General features: G+C 38.8%; 1 protein-coding gene and 1 long non-coding RNA gene across 2 annotated transcripts in view; one reads left to right on the forward strand and one right to left on the reverse strand.

Moving 5' to 3' along the window:
• slc6a5 (solute carrier family 6 member 5) overlaps positions 1-8,584 on the forward strand; it is a 17,479-nt gene extending 8,895 nt beyond the window's left edge. The window contains exons 10-16 of the mRNA XM_005942056.3: positions 583-707; positions 839-951; positions 4,231-4,362; positions 4,639-4,738; positions 5,944-6,044; positions 7,035-7,202; positions 8,429-8,584. Of these exons, the coding sequence (XP_005942118.1) occupies positions 583-707; positions 839-951; positions 4,231-4,362; positions 4,639-4,738; positions 5,944-6,044; positions 7,035-7,202; positions 8,429-8,584 (895 nt within the window). The remainder of the gene's footprint in view (positions 1-582; positions 708-838; positions 952-4,230; positions 4,363-4,638; positions 4,739-5,943; positions 6,045-7,034; positions 7,203-8,428) is intronic.
• LOC121815848 lies at positions 7,371-14,053 on the reverse strand. The gene is made up of 3 exons (XR_006055412.1): positions 11,360-14,053; positions 8,395-9,253; positions 7,371-8,142 (listed from the first exon to the last, which is right to left on the reverse strand). It is a non-coding gene; the product is annotated as an uncharacterized LOC121815848 (long non-coding RNA).
• Between the last annotated feature and the right edge of the window lie 6 nt (positions 14,054-14,059).

A 14,059-nucleotide genomic window follows, 5' to 3' on the forward strand; every position in this document is an offset into this window, starting at 1 on the left:
TATATATATTTTATATATATATATATTTACTCCATGCAGTCACAATATCTGCACATTAACATTAACTGAATATACACATGGTTCATTACTATAAATGAAAGCTTAGTAGTATTATCCACTATTATATATTTGCCAATTGTGTTTTTTAAATGTTATCAGAGGGATGTGACACTCAGATCGATGAAATGTTTGAGAATTCAGTTGCCGTAAAGATGGTGAAAGAAGTTTGACTTCTTATGAAAAGCTTTTCAAATCATTACTCTGTGGCAAAGTTGGCAAACATTAATAAACAAAAAATCCGATTTGACTCGATGGTAATGAGATTTTTATGTTCCAGTGATCATTTTAATTCAAATGAATTTAGGCAATGCTTCAAAATAACCGCCCAAATAAGTGCCAAGAGACGTTGCAAGATGGCTTCCTCATCCTGAGACCTGGTTCTAGAAGGACTTTGGCACCACTGGACAGTTTTCATATTCATATTTCTATGTTTTAAATACTTAAAAACTCTTGAAGTCACAACAAATATATTTGCTCACTTCACGTTTCTCCTTTCTCTTCTTGTTTTCCTTTTCATTGCAGGGACACTATCATAGTGACATGCACAAACAGCGCCACCAGTATATTTGCTGGGTTTGTCATCTTCTCTGTCATTGGTTTTATGGCACATGAGTTAAAGGTGCCAATAGAGAAGGTGGCTGATGAAGGTAAGCTCCCAAACTGGCTGGCAGTAGCATGAGGTCAGCACCGCTTTTATCTGCACTTGAGACAGTGTCTATGTATTCCTATTGAAATACCATACATGTAGTATATATGTTTGTCTGTGTGTGTCTGTTAGGTCCAGGTATAGCTTTCGTGGTGTATCCAGAGGCTCTGACCAGACTTCCCCTGTCTCCTTTCTGGGCAATCATCTTTTTCCTTATGCTCCTGACCCTTGGCCTGGATACTATGGTAACCTTTACGTCCTCTTAATACTAATGAAAAAAAAAAAATCAAGTTCCAAGTTTAAATATGAGCTATGGCATTTGGAAGTTATAGCTGGAAACAGGCAAACAATTTGCCCATAAAATGACTTTTAAGTAACTCTATTTGAACTTACATGTTAAAGAACATGAAACAGCACTTTTAGTCTTTGCTCTACTGCTGGAGTAAAATCCTGCACAAGCTCTCCATCTGCTAAAGATGATGGCAGTCTTCTTACCCGAATCTGAGCAAGACATGTAAACAAGAAAAGAGTTTCCTTTTTTTTTTAGCCAGTTGGTGGCAGAAGAGCTCCACACTACCTATGAAACCAATCATCACCCTCTTGTCCACCACAGTGTTTGCGTAGAGGATGAGATGATCTTGTTCTTGTGCTTGAGAGAAACATCTCTCACCTCATCTCTCAGTGTGTTCGTCTTTGATTGTCTTCCTTGCCCTGTTTCCTCACATCTTAGTGCGTCCCAACTGAGATGGAGGCAAGAAGGAGAAATGAGGAGAAAAGGCTCGAGGGCAACACATATTTAAGAAAAAGTGACACTGAGCAGGATTACAAGAATGTTAAAACATTCGTTTTTTTTAAATTACAAGCACAAACGAGGAGCACAAAGTTTGATTTTCTTTATTAACGAATATAACTTATAAATACAAAAGGAATATTTAGTAGTCTCTTTCTGCCAAAGCTTGTATAGTCCAGTTGTGTGTCACTTAGAACATAAAATGAAAAAATGAGCTGATAATGGCTAAAAAGCTCTGTGAAGTGCAGAGTTGGGGATTATTGTAAACATTTTCAAGCAATAATTAATATAAAAAATATGAATAAAAAGCGCAGTGATGGGAGGTTGTTTCGTTCAAGGGTCAAGATTAGGGAAACCAATCTCGACCTTGATGCCAGTGTTCATTTTTAATGTGTAATGTGTTTGTAAACGAGGTGTTGTGAGACGTTGGTCTGTCAGGTAAATGATCTGTTTCTGCTGTGGTAGGTATTCAGGCCCACTTTGTTTTAATTTTGCTGAAGATCTCAAAGTTTGTGACAGTCAGAAACACGAGTCTCTTGACTTTTGTTTGCTCCGAGGTTAACACTTGGGTTTGGTAGCTGATGTATAAACACTGCACACTGCACACATTGACCCAATTAACATAATTACAAATGCACAGCACCCGCTGTGACTGATTTCACCTGAAGTGCCTGAGCTCTCCAGGTACTTGAACAGAGGGGAGTCTGTGTGATTGGAGTGAGTGAAACTAGGTTGACCTTAAAGTCTTGGAGCAACATCAGGAAGTAAAAACAACAATCAAATGTGATATGTGAACACAGTGCTTTACACTGTGGGTGATAAGAATTCATTTTGTTAACCATTCCATCACAGAAATGATGGAAAGCTCAATCATAATATTAATAAAACCACTCCAGCTGCAGTTTGAGCATATGGAGGGTGGAGAATGCCAACAATAACTGCACAGATTTAAGATATAATTCATTTTCAGGAAGCTATTCTACACTAAAAATGTTTATGTCCAAAATTCTCAGTGGAATTTTGTTCTATAATTATAATGTAAAACATTACATTTAATGGAAGCTGGCCAAATAATACTGAATTGATTAGTATACTTTCAGTTCATATCAAGCTTATTTTCCTTAATGATTAATTAAGCGTGTAAATAAACCATTGTTTTTATATTTTTCATTTGCATTTTACTCAAAATGCAGTACATCAGTTTTGGGCCCCTTTTCCCTTCAGGACTGCTTTAATTTTTCATGAATTCAACAAGTTGCTGGAAACATTTCTTAGAGATTTTAACATGACAGCTTCATTCAGCGTCAGCATCACTAGGTTTGAACTTCCGCAGGTTGTTTTGAACAGTTGTTGCCACATGATTGGATGGTTAGATTTTTGTGTCAAAAAGCAATAGCTTACAAAGTGGCCTGTGCCTTTACATTTTAAGAAGGAATTACAGTAAACAAAAAACCTATAAGGTTTTCATTTTAAACTATATATATCTGTCTATGATATTGATCTATTGTAACATTTACTTACTTTAGATATCATTTACAATTTGTATTTGGAAATTGTTTTAATTCTTCTAATGTCAAAACAATAATTCCACTAGCAGATCCATAAATGTAAAAGTGAAAGACAAGTATACTGAAAAACTTCAAACTGACTATATTATTGCTCCATGTCAGCACTATGTTTTCCTAAAATAACCCAAAACGGTTTCATTTGGACCCACTAGCCATGATATCGGTTACTGCGCTAAGTTATGCCTCACGCAGCTTCAGCGAACAAACACTTTTCGTCTTCGGGATGTTTTTAAAGTCCAGAGCACCTCCCGCCATGATCCTGGGTAAACAGTTCCTGATAAAACACAAACTCCTTCAAGTGCATTGTGATGCTCCTGAGCTGAGCAGAGGAGCAGAGGGCACAGTGGTGCATTAAGACACAAGTAAACAGTAACAGTAAATGATGATGTTACTTTGCCTTGGCAGCAGCAGCACAGAGGAGAGTGCTGCTGCTGTGGTTTTGTCGTGGAACACAGCTCAGCAGTAATAGGCTTGGGATGTTGACGGGAAATTAGTTTTGGGAGCTCAGGAGGAAAAGGAAGAAGTGGGGAAGTGACAGATAGCTTGATGGCAGCGCCATTTCTACAATAAACTTATGCATACGCACACACTATACAACCCTCGCTCAATTTTCATGTTTATGTATTCATCCGCTGCTGTCCTCTGGGTTCCGAGTCCCTTTTACCATCATGTTACATTTGCAATTCTCTAGACAGGCTCATCCTATCAAAGTCTATCCATTGTAAACTAAATTCTTCATACTTATTTGTTTTCAGAAGTTCTTCTGCTCAGGGTTAGAATAATGTTCTTTATTTGTTTGTGAAATAAATGAAATTATGTGTTTATTGGATGAACCGAAGACAAATGCTGGATGCTAAAGTTATGACAGCAGCGGCCGCTTGGATTCAGATGAGGTAAACTTGCTGACTTGAGGCTTTTTATTTAGTGGAATTGCTGCTACGCCCTGGCCTGGGTGGACAATTGTTAGTGATTCTGTAGTGGAGCCAAGCAGGATTACTGTAAGCTGTTGCCAAAAGTATTAATATTAAATAGGAATCATAAAGAGTTGGCGATTGTTTTCAGCAAATGCAATGTTTGAACAACGTGTTTATTAAACATCTGCCATGGTTAAACACATTTCCTCCCTAGTTCTCTTTAATATTTCCCCCTTCTCATCTCCATCCCAGTTTGCCACCATCGAGACCATAGTCACCTCTGTGTCAGATGAGTACCCCAAATACCTGAGGAAACACAAGCCGATCTTCACCCTGGTCTGCTGCGTCTCTTTCTTCATCCTGGGATTTCCCATGATCACAGAGGTATGTGCTCTGCTGCACTCTGGGTTCACAGTGGATACTTGAGCATTCTCCTTGCACCCTCTGACTCTGACTTTGAATACAATGCCAATTTTTCTGCATGTCAAGCAAAGTTCTGGCCTTCAGATGTCAGGCGCAATGATTGGAACAGTAGGCTGAGTCTTATTAAAAGGAAGTTGTGACCGTGGACAAATCCAAGTGTCGGGTGACAGGAGGGATGACATTGCAGGATGAAGGCTGAATAGATTTTGTAATATTTTCTGTGTGTGTTTGTTACAGAGTGGGATGTACATGCTCCAGTTGGTGGACACGTTTGCGGCCTCCTATTCTTTGGTCATCATTGCTATCTTTGAGCTGGTGGGGATTTCGTACCTCTATGGTAAGTACACGAGCTGCCAGGAAAGCTCACTTTAAGGCCACTCTAGGTTCAGCATGTGGAGTCACAGCTGTGATTTTTTCTTTCCACAGACAGTACCTTTAATCTGCATTCTGTTTAATGGTCAATAGGGGGCGACTGCTCTGGTTGCAAATGTAGACAGATAAGATCATAAGGACAGATTAAGATTTGATGTAGTGAATACTTCTCTGATGATTTCATGGCCTTTTGGGCAAACTTACGGTTGCCAAGTTGTTATTTTATAAGTCTGTTGTTTTTTCAGTCAAACCAATAGGTGACATACCTATACCCACTTTTTTTTCATTTGTATTTCTTACATAAAAAGCCAGTGCCAGTTTGATTGTGTGTTCAGAGAGGCATATGCATATAATAGAATAATAAATGCAAGAATACCTTTCTCTTCTGAAAATCTAGATATCTGATATTGTGTGTGTAATTTCTTTGCTTTGACTTTGCTTCTGTGACACATTTCCACAGACAGCAGTGCCGAACTGTATAATCAGCCGAGAGACCCTAGAATATTACTGTCAGTGCAGGGTGCAGCAGAGAATGTTGGTGGTTTTTGAGGCATTTCTATTCCTGAACTTAAAATCCTTTGTCATAGTAAAACAGATAAAATCAAAATATCTTCAGGCTGTAGCAGTTTTAACAAGAAAAAAAAAATCAAACTGAAAAGAACAGCATAGTTAAAATAACGGGTTTCTGCATCTCAATTATGCGTATCTGCAAAAGGGGACAATCGTCCAAAGCTCCTTCGTGCTGGAAACGAATTCTCACTTGTTAATCCTGCGGTGACCACTAGGAGTCTCTGTTGTAATGCACAAGTCTCTGTCACACACACAGGCAGAGAGCTCAGGTGTGTATCAGAAGGCTGTTACCAAGAAGCAAAGCTCGCCTCCAGTTTGTCATCAGTGCAGGTGACATATTGAAATGATTGTGTGACTCTGCCACTTCATGTCACTCACAGTTATCCGTCAATAAAAGCAGAGGAATGAAGCCATCTGCTCACTCACTTTTTCCAGGGACCACAGAAACGCATTCACATGTGCTCATAAGGACAGATTGAATTTACCGATCCTTTTTTTTAAAGGGACGTTATCAAACCCAGGTCACACTCCATGCCTTCTCTCTGGAAACCACCCATTTCTCTTCTTTTATTTCTTCTCTTTTTTCTTCTTCCTTTGCAGGCCTACAGAGGTTTTGTGAGGACATTGAAATGATGATTGGTTTCCAGCCAAACCGATTCTGGAGACTGTGCTGGGCCTTTGTGACTCCAACCATTCTGACGGTATGTTTGTTTTTGCTCATCTCATTCCCTGGTATGCGCATACACGCACACTCACTCACACACACACGCTCACACACACACGCACACAGACACTCATACACATGGGCACATATGAACATGTGCAGCCCAAAATGCCTCTATTTTCACTGTCTTCTTTCAAGTTCATTGATTTGCAATCATAAAGGAACAGAGGAGAAATTGCTCCTGTACTCAGAAATCGAAAAATTATTTCCTCCTTCACATTCCCGTCATGTCACAGGTTCTCACGTTGATTGTCATTTCAAAACTGAAGCTGCCAAATTCCAAATGTGTCAGCGTTTGATCTGCACTGAACATGTACATGATCAGTAGAGAGTATACACATATCTCCAAAGAAACCTGTCTCTGTAAAGCTGAGAGTCTTTACGTAGAATTCTGTGTAGTCGAAGTTCACTACAAAGGCACGTAAGAGCTGGACACTGGCCAGCATTAATGTTAGTAGTCGTAATGGAAACTACTGTACCTCCAAAGCAGAGGTGACGATGACAAATGGAGCAGCAGTCGAGGCGGCTGGCCATCTTGCTGCTCTCTCTCTCTCTCTCTCGAGATCACATTTCCTCCGGGAGCTCATTGATGCACAGCCTCCGGCTAACCTAGTTCTGTCTGCCATCTTTTCTCTGTTTGTATTCCTTTTGGTCTTATTCTAATCCTTTCAAACCAAATTCACTTTTTTATACTTTTTCCACCCCCCCTGACCCACTCCTGCCTTTCCTGTTTTTGTACTCTCTGCATATAATACAACTAAAGATCTAATTTTCTCATTGATATAGAACAGCAGACAAAGTTTTAGCCTTGGACCCTGAGGTCAGTGCAGTTAAGCTACTACACAGTCCATACCAGTCAGTGCTGACAATCACTGCACAGTTGAGCAGCATCAGGTAACAGCAGTTGAAATACCGTGCTGTGACATTTCACCTAACAAATGTTTCTCGGATTTCCGGGCGTGTGCAGGGCATCCTGGGGCTGAGTCTCTACCAGTGGAAGGTGATGACATATGAGGACTACACCTACCCCACCTGGTCCATGGTTATGGGCTGGCTCATGGTCATCTGCTCTGTAATCTGGATCCCCATCATGTTCGTCATTAAGATGCACCTGGCCCCCGGCACCATCATCGAGGTAATAATTGTGATAAAACTGTCACGTAATGTTTTGGGTTTGTCTGCTACGCACACACTGTCCCAAATGCATCTTTGTCTCTTTCTCTTTCTCTCTCACGCCCACACACACACACACACACACTCTCACACACACACACACACACACACACACACACACACACACACACTTACTCACACCACACACACACACACACACATGCGCACGCACTGTCGAGGAAATCAATAGTCTCATCCTTCGCTCATTAGCAGAGAGAGGAAGGCTGCAGGCTGAGTATTAATTTGAACATTTTTTCTGGGAGTCTTGTGGGTCTCTTTAAAATGCTTTGATTAATGGATGATGATGATGACGAACGGGCCTTTCTGGTCTAACATCTTTGTGCGCTCTGTATCTGACAGCAGCCTCTATCACACACCTCTAACGCTACATTTGATTTGCTTTGCTTTTCTTGATCATAATTAACGCATAATCATCACAGTGTCAAATCCTTTTTCACCTCGAATTTCTGCACACAATGCCCCATAGTGACAAAGTCAAAAAGTTTGCTTGAAATTTTTGCAAATTTATTAAAAATCAAACAAAATGAAGCACATACACAAATCTTCACAGCCTTTGCCATGACACTCAAAATTGAGCTCGGGTCCTTCCTGTTTCCACCGCTGATCTTTCAGATGTTTCTACAACTTAACTGAAGTCCAGCTGTGGTAATTCAGTTGATTGGACATGATTTGGAAAGGTACACACCTGTCCACATGTAGTTCTTGGTCCCATCTCATTAACTGAGGCGAAGGCTCATTTTCCAAAATAATAGTGAACCCCAACACGCAGCCAAGATAACAAAAGAGTGGCTTCAGGACCACTCTATGAATGTCTTTGAATGAACACCTCTTGAGAGATCAGAAAATGGCTGTGCACCGATGCTCCCCCATCCAACCAGGTTCTGCAAAGAAGAAGAACAAAAAATATGTGTGCAAAGCTTTTAGAATCATACTCAGAAAAATTTGAGGGTGTAATTCCTGCCAAAGGTGCATCAACAAAGTATTGAGCAAAGGCTGTGAATATTTATGGACATGTTAAATGTGCAAGAAGTAGCTTTATCAATGTGTTAAAAGTCAGGGCAAAAGCCCAAAAAAATGTAATTTAACAAGAGGCCAGCATTTGTTAAAGAGAGCAGTTCATGTATTATCGCTACCTGTAAGTGCTCTGTGTTTCCTGTTGTCATGCAGCGCCTGAAGCTGGTCTGCTCCCCTCAGCCTGACTGGGGTCCTTTCCTGATGAAGCACCGTGGAGAACGCTACCAGAACATGATCGACCCACTGGGAACCAGCTCCCTGGGCCTCAAGCTGCCCCCCAAGGACTTCCAGCTTGGTTCTTACCAGTAGCAGCCATCCTGACAGCACCACATCCACCACTTCCAAGCCCTGTAGGAGGCACTGGTGGGTGGTGGGAATCGTCTCCATCTCCACGTCTTCTCCCTTCTCTCTCTCTCCTGCTCTGTACTTAAGCCTTCTTTGCTTCTTGTCTTCTTTGCTTTATCGTGGATGTGGAAACAAGCACCTTCTCTTCTTCCTTTATGTCTGCATCATGTCCTTTCTTCTCTCAGGGAGGAGTAGCTGCCCAAGTGGAGTCTACTCTTCCACTGCTGCTTTGTACACTCTTAATGGGCTACCATTGCCTCCCACACATGACCGCTGATTACTCCAGAACCCTTCCCAGGGATCTTTATTCCAAGAGAAAAATTGTGTCATAAAATGACACAGCTCAGACTGCACTTGCAATATTAGACTCACCCTAGTTGCTCCCTATGGAGTTGTGTGTATTTCTCTGTGTGTGCGCGCGTGAGTTTAAGTGTATGTGCGTGCCATCAAATTCGTGTGTACAGATAATGAATCATCTTGGTGCAAGCAGACACAGGAAAACAAAAAGAAAATTGAGCGACAGAGAAAAAACCCCCCCAAAAACAAAAAACGGCACAACGAGCTCAGTGGGGATCTTTGTTTGGTTCCATCTGTGTACAAAATTCCATCGGCAATACAAATAATATCAACTGCCTGGAAAGAAAAAAAAAAAACACAATATGCTCTGTTATCACATTTTGTTCCTATCCAGCAGTATATATGTATATTCATATGGGCTTCCACTCAGTCGCTATTGCTTTGTCAAAAATAGATTATAAGATCTGCAATTTGTGCCTCTTACATCCCGGTAGAGTAGCGAATGCATCCTGATTACTACTTTCCGTAGATACACTTTGGCCTCAGATGACTCTACAGTATGGTACAAACTTGGGTTTATTTTTCATTCTGAACCCGAGGGACCATTTGTGATACCCTCTCTCTTTGTCTATTTATTAAGTTGTATTCCTGCTGTATTGTCCTAGAATTTAAAGTAGCACATTCCTAACGTAGGAGTAGTCTAGCCTTCTTCTAGAAGGTGATAACGTGGCCATTTAACCTTCTAAGGTCTGAAAACCTAGTAGTCGCTATTTGTGCATATATTTTAGATGTGTATTTGTGAAAGTGCTAAGCCATCTGACGAAACCTTCTTTCCAATATACATCGCATCAGTAGAGTAACAGTGTAAAATATATATATATATATATATATATATATATATATATATATATATATATATATTTTATTATAATATATATTATCATATATATATAAATAATATATATATAATATATGTATAGCAGTGAAGAGGTGGCAAGACAGGGACTCGCATTTGTGTGTCTGCGTGTGTGTGGGAGGGGCAATAATGCCTCTCTGAACCCTAGTTGTGGAATATTTTGTACAAAAAAAAGACTTTCTTCAAGTAGTAAGTGTGTGTTGTTGTCCTGTCCTCAAAAAATTAGGAACTGCTGCTATATGTGAGCAGATGAAGATTAGAAAATGGCCTCCTTCTATCCTGGAAGTGTACTTTGTCTCTTGTTGTTTGTGGTAGAGCTCTTGAGACCTCTTTGTCATTTCAGACGTATGCCTCGCTTCTACGTGTGTCCTCATGAAAACAGGGTCTCAGGTATACTCGATCCCTTCAGACTACTCTGGTAGCTGTGGGAACAGTAGCAGCCAGTGCACAGAAAACAGCAGAGCCACCCCAGTGCTTAATTATAATGGGAACGATGTGGAAGTGTGTTGCAAAAGGTCAGATAATCTCAATGCAGCACTGCTTTGGTTTTGCTTGCTGTTGCTTCGGTGCAATGAATATAAAAGATACACAAGTGATTTAGCCTGTTTTGACCAACCCTGTGCACTGCTAAAGGAGGGTCATTATGAGTAAAATTAATTAAAAAGAAAGTCACATTTCAAAACTGGAACTTTAATTAGCTCTTGAAACAGTTTTGTTGATCATCAATGCACTGATTAGTTTCATTCTAAAAGGAAGAAAATTCTGAGCTCTCACCAACTTCTACTCACACTGTGATCCTGTAGAATTAGCCATAATGCTGTAATTTAGCACATATTTCCCTTTAACTCATCCTGTTAAGATATCCTCAGCACAAATGAGCCACTGTTTCTGGGGGCGTAAAAGTCATCTCCTTATGTAACGCCACAGCAACTTGAAGAACAGTTCAGTAAAGCTCAGCAGGTAGACAGACAGGCTTTGCACCCTCTTGAAATGTCACATGTGTGGCAGCCAACTTTTACTTTGTGGGCTGCTAACCAATTACCTTCAAAGTAACACCATGTATCCACTTGAAAGCAATTAGTACTTTCCACAATTTGACCAGTTGGATATGCATTTTCATGCTGACAAAATTCCTAATTGGCTTTACTATGCTTTTAACACTGCAGGTGATGAATTGTGGAGTGGCGTAAGCGTTCTTAATGGAGGCTGCAGGTATAGATTCTATAACAGTAGACAAGAGTTTAAATGTCTCCTTAACTATTTCTCTAAGCCATGTATTTTCAAGAACTTGACATGTACATAGCACAGATTGTGATCAAAGAGGTTTTATGGTTTGAAAACAAAACGCGATCAATCGATGAGCACAAATACCCTGATGTTAAATAGTGTGCTTGCTAGGCAGTGTTGCTTTGGGTAATATGTAGTGCATTTAGCTCTATTTGTTCCAATGTGATAATAATGTATGTCTGTGTATGCTTGTATGTGTGTGTTTGTCTATATATTAGTTCAAATGAACTTCCACTTACCTGTCAATCAGATGTTTGCATGGTCAGTCTTAAAGTAGATTGCTGAAAGAGGCAGAGGAGATTTACAGGATGTTTGATGCACCTAGTTCTCATTTCTGATGATGTGGGGATCTTGGAGAACAAATTATTAACTCGAGCTGGTTAAAGCAGACTATGAACACTAATCTGCTCCAAAAAAACCATTGAACTCTATGGCTTTCATGCAAATTAGAGCAGGGCTGGCCAAATGAGCAGGTTGGCATTTTAAATCATGTTGGATGTAGTAGACCGTTTGCGTATTGCTATAAGACTTGAATGATTAAAGCCTTTTTTGCCCTGAGAGAGATTTTAATGCTTTCACTCGGGGCCTTGTTCTGTGCCCTGTTATGTTCAATTTCTATAGAGATTCTCTGCCTTTATTTTTCAGAAAAAAAACAAAAAACTAAATTAGGGTTTAGTTGAAACCACATGGAGCCATATAATGTAATGAAGAGCTTGCATGTGCAGTTTGTGTTGCTGTAACTTGATGTCCATGTATAATAATCTTTGTCCTTTTCCTCCCAATAGTATAATACAGTGCATGTTTACTTTAGGTAACTTTATGTTCTACATAAAGAATCAGAAGGTTGCTGTTGTCCTTTTACATAGGTGAAAGAATCAAAACAACAACAACAACAGCAACCAAAAAGAACTGCTAATTTGCTTAGCCTGCAAGTCAACTTTGGGCAGTATAAGTAACCAAAGAAAGAGCAATTTATATAAGGGTTGTAGTGAAAACAGAAAGCAATCTTTAAAAGAAAAAAGGAATGTGTCATCTGCGTATAGGAGGTCGAGATACTGCCATTCATATAACATGTAGTGTTCTTTGATGTTTGCCAATATGTTACAAAACATCTTCAGGTAACCATTGGCCTTATAGATGTCCTCTTATGGTAGAATATTATATGTATTTCAGAAATAACATCACACAATAGCTGTCTGTCTCATATGGTACCAGTATTCCTATTGTTACGTCTGTTGTGTCTTTTTGGCACTTTATTGTGTGACCTATGAATGCATAGGTTAAATTTCTAATTACTTGAGTAATGTCATATATTTCTGTGTGTTCTATGTGAGGTACTGCTGCCTATGGATATAGATATGTGCCTCCAAAAGCCCATGACATCAATTTAATTTTAAAATTAAGAGTAGATATACACTACAACAATTATGTTTTAAAATGTGTGTGATGTGTGTAAACCCCCCAAAACAAAACAAAACAAAAAAAAAAAACAAGAAAGAAAATATATATAATATATGTGAAATGCATTTATTTATTTTCAACTTCATCAATCTTTGAGGCTCTACCTCAGATTTTGTATTTATGTATAGAAATGCTATTGGATTATAGTATCTTTGCCAATTATAATATATCGCTATTATATCATGAAATATATACCTTATGAATCAATAAATAAATGTTATTGTTTTCCTTGTTGTCACTGGCTTCTTTTCAGACAGCACACATGCTGAGCTTGCAGAGCTATGAACAATAACAAAACGGAAATTTGGCTGAGACAATAAATCCCCTCTGCAAATCAGTCTGTCAGTCTGCTCTTACATTGAGCCGCTAAAGTACTGAAGGCATCATAGCCATATGAAAATATATCATACTGTTTGCTGTCGACTGAGAAATCACAATCAAAGAAGTGGAAAGTATAATGATAATAATTCAAAAGCTCCTGCAAGCATGTCACTCTTTGACCTACATTGAATACCCTCAACTGACTGAATGGCCATTCAGTGATTCTTGAGATGAGGGACAAAACATGTCCGGCAGATAAAACCCAATTTTGTGGTTAAAAATATGCAAACAAGTGTTAACCCAACTGTCTAAAAGACAAACCAAGGCAATGTTTATACAACAAAAGTATGATTTTGCATTTTTTTATCAATATATATTTATTTTAAATGGTAAATATATATTACCAGTACCTTAAAAATCCATTGTCCAGAAGCAGGTGTGATAATATTAAAATACAGAAAAAAAATTAAAAGTAATGTAAAATTAAACATCATGGCTCTCGTCACTAAGTATTTAAGTCAATACCTTATATAATATCAAAATATGCAATTGAAAATTTATTTTTAAATATGTTTTAAGTGATTAAAATCGTGTCCAGAGTTTTTGTCAACACCATCAGATTTTTTTTAAAGTACAAAAAAAATCAGGAATTAATGTTGGGTAGCTTACACTCTGAAGACCCCTTTACCACTTCCTGTTTGATAGACATGCCATGAGGTCACTGCTGTGATAATTTATTTGTTTTTATTTCATTTATTGCACACCTTTCTGATAAAACTCTGTGTCACAACCATAGTGTGTCAACACCAAAGTCGATGTAATCCAAGATTTTATTTTATTTTTTTGTAAAAAGAGCTTAATTTAGGTAGAATGTAGAGGCCATAAGCAACTGATGAAAAACAAGATGGCTTTTGTCAGAAAAACATGTGTTATGAGAGAAAGTAGGGTATTTTGTCAACACCATCAGATGTCAACACCATCAGGATTTTTGTCTGACGGTGTTGACCCTTTTTCTAATGGTGTTGACAAATTCCACAAAAGTGTGCTATTCACCATTTATGTCAAGTTATTCTTTTACTAATATTTCAGATATATTACTTCCTGTGTATTTTACTGATATTTCTGCTTCACAGATGTGTCAAATATTATCAAATTTG

Source organism: Haplochromis burtoni, unplaced genomic scaffold (genome assembly GCF_018398535.1).
Source record: "Haplochromis burtoni strain Fernald_Lab_line unplaced genomic scaffold, NCSU_Asbu1 Contig_330, whole genome shotgun sequence".
Classification (NCBI taxonomy): Eukaryota; Metazoa; Chordata; class Actinopteri; order Cichliformes; family Cichlidae; genus Haplochromis; species Haplochromis burtoni.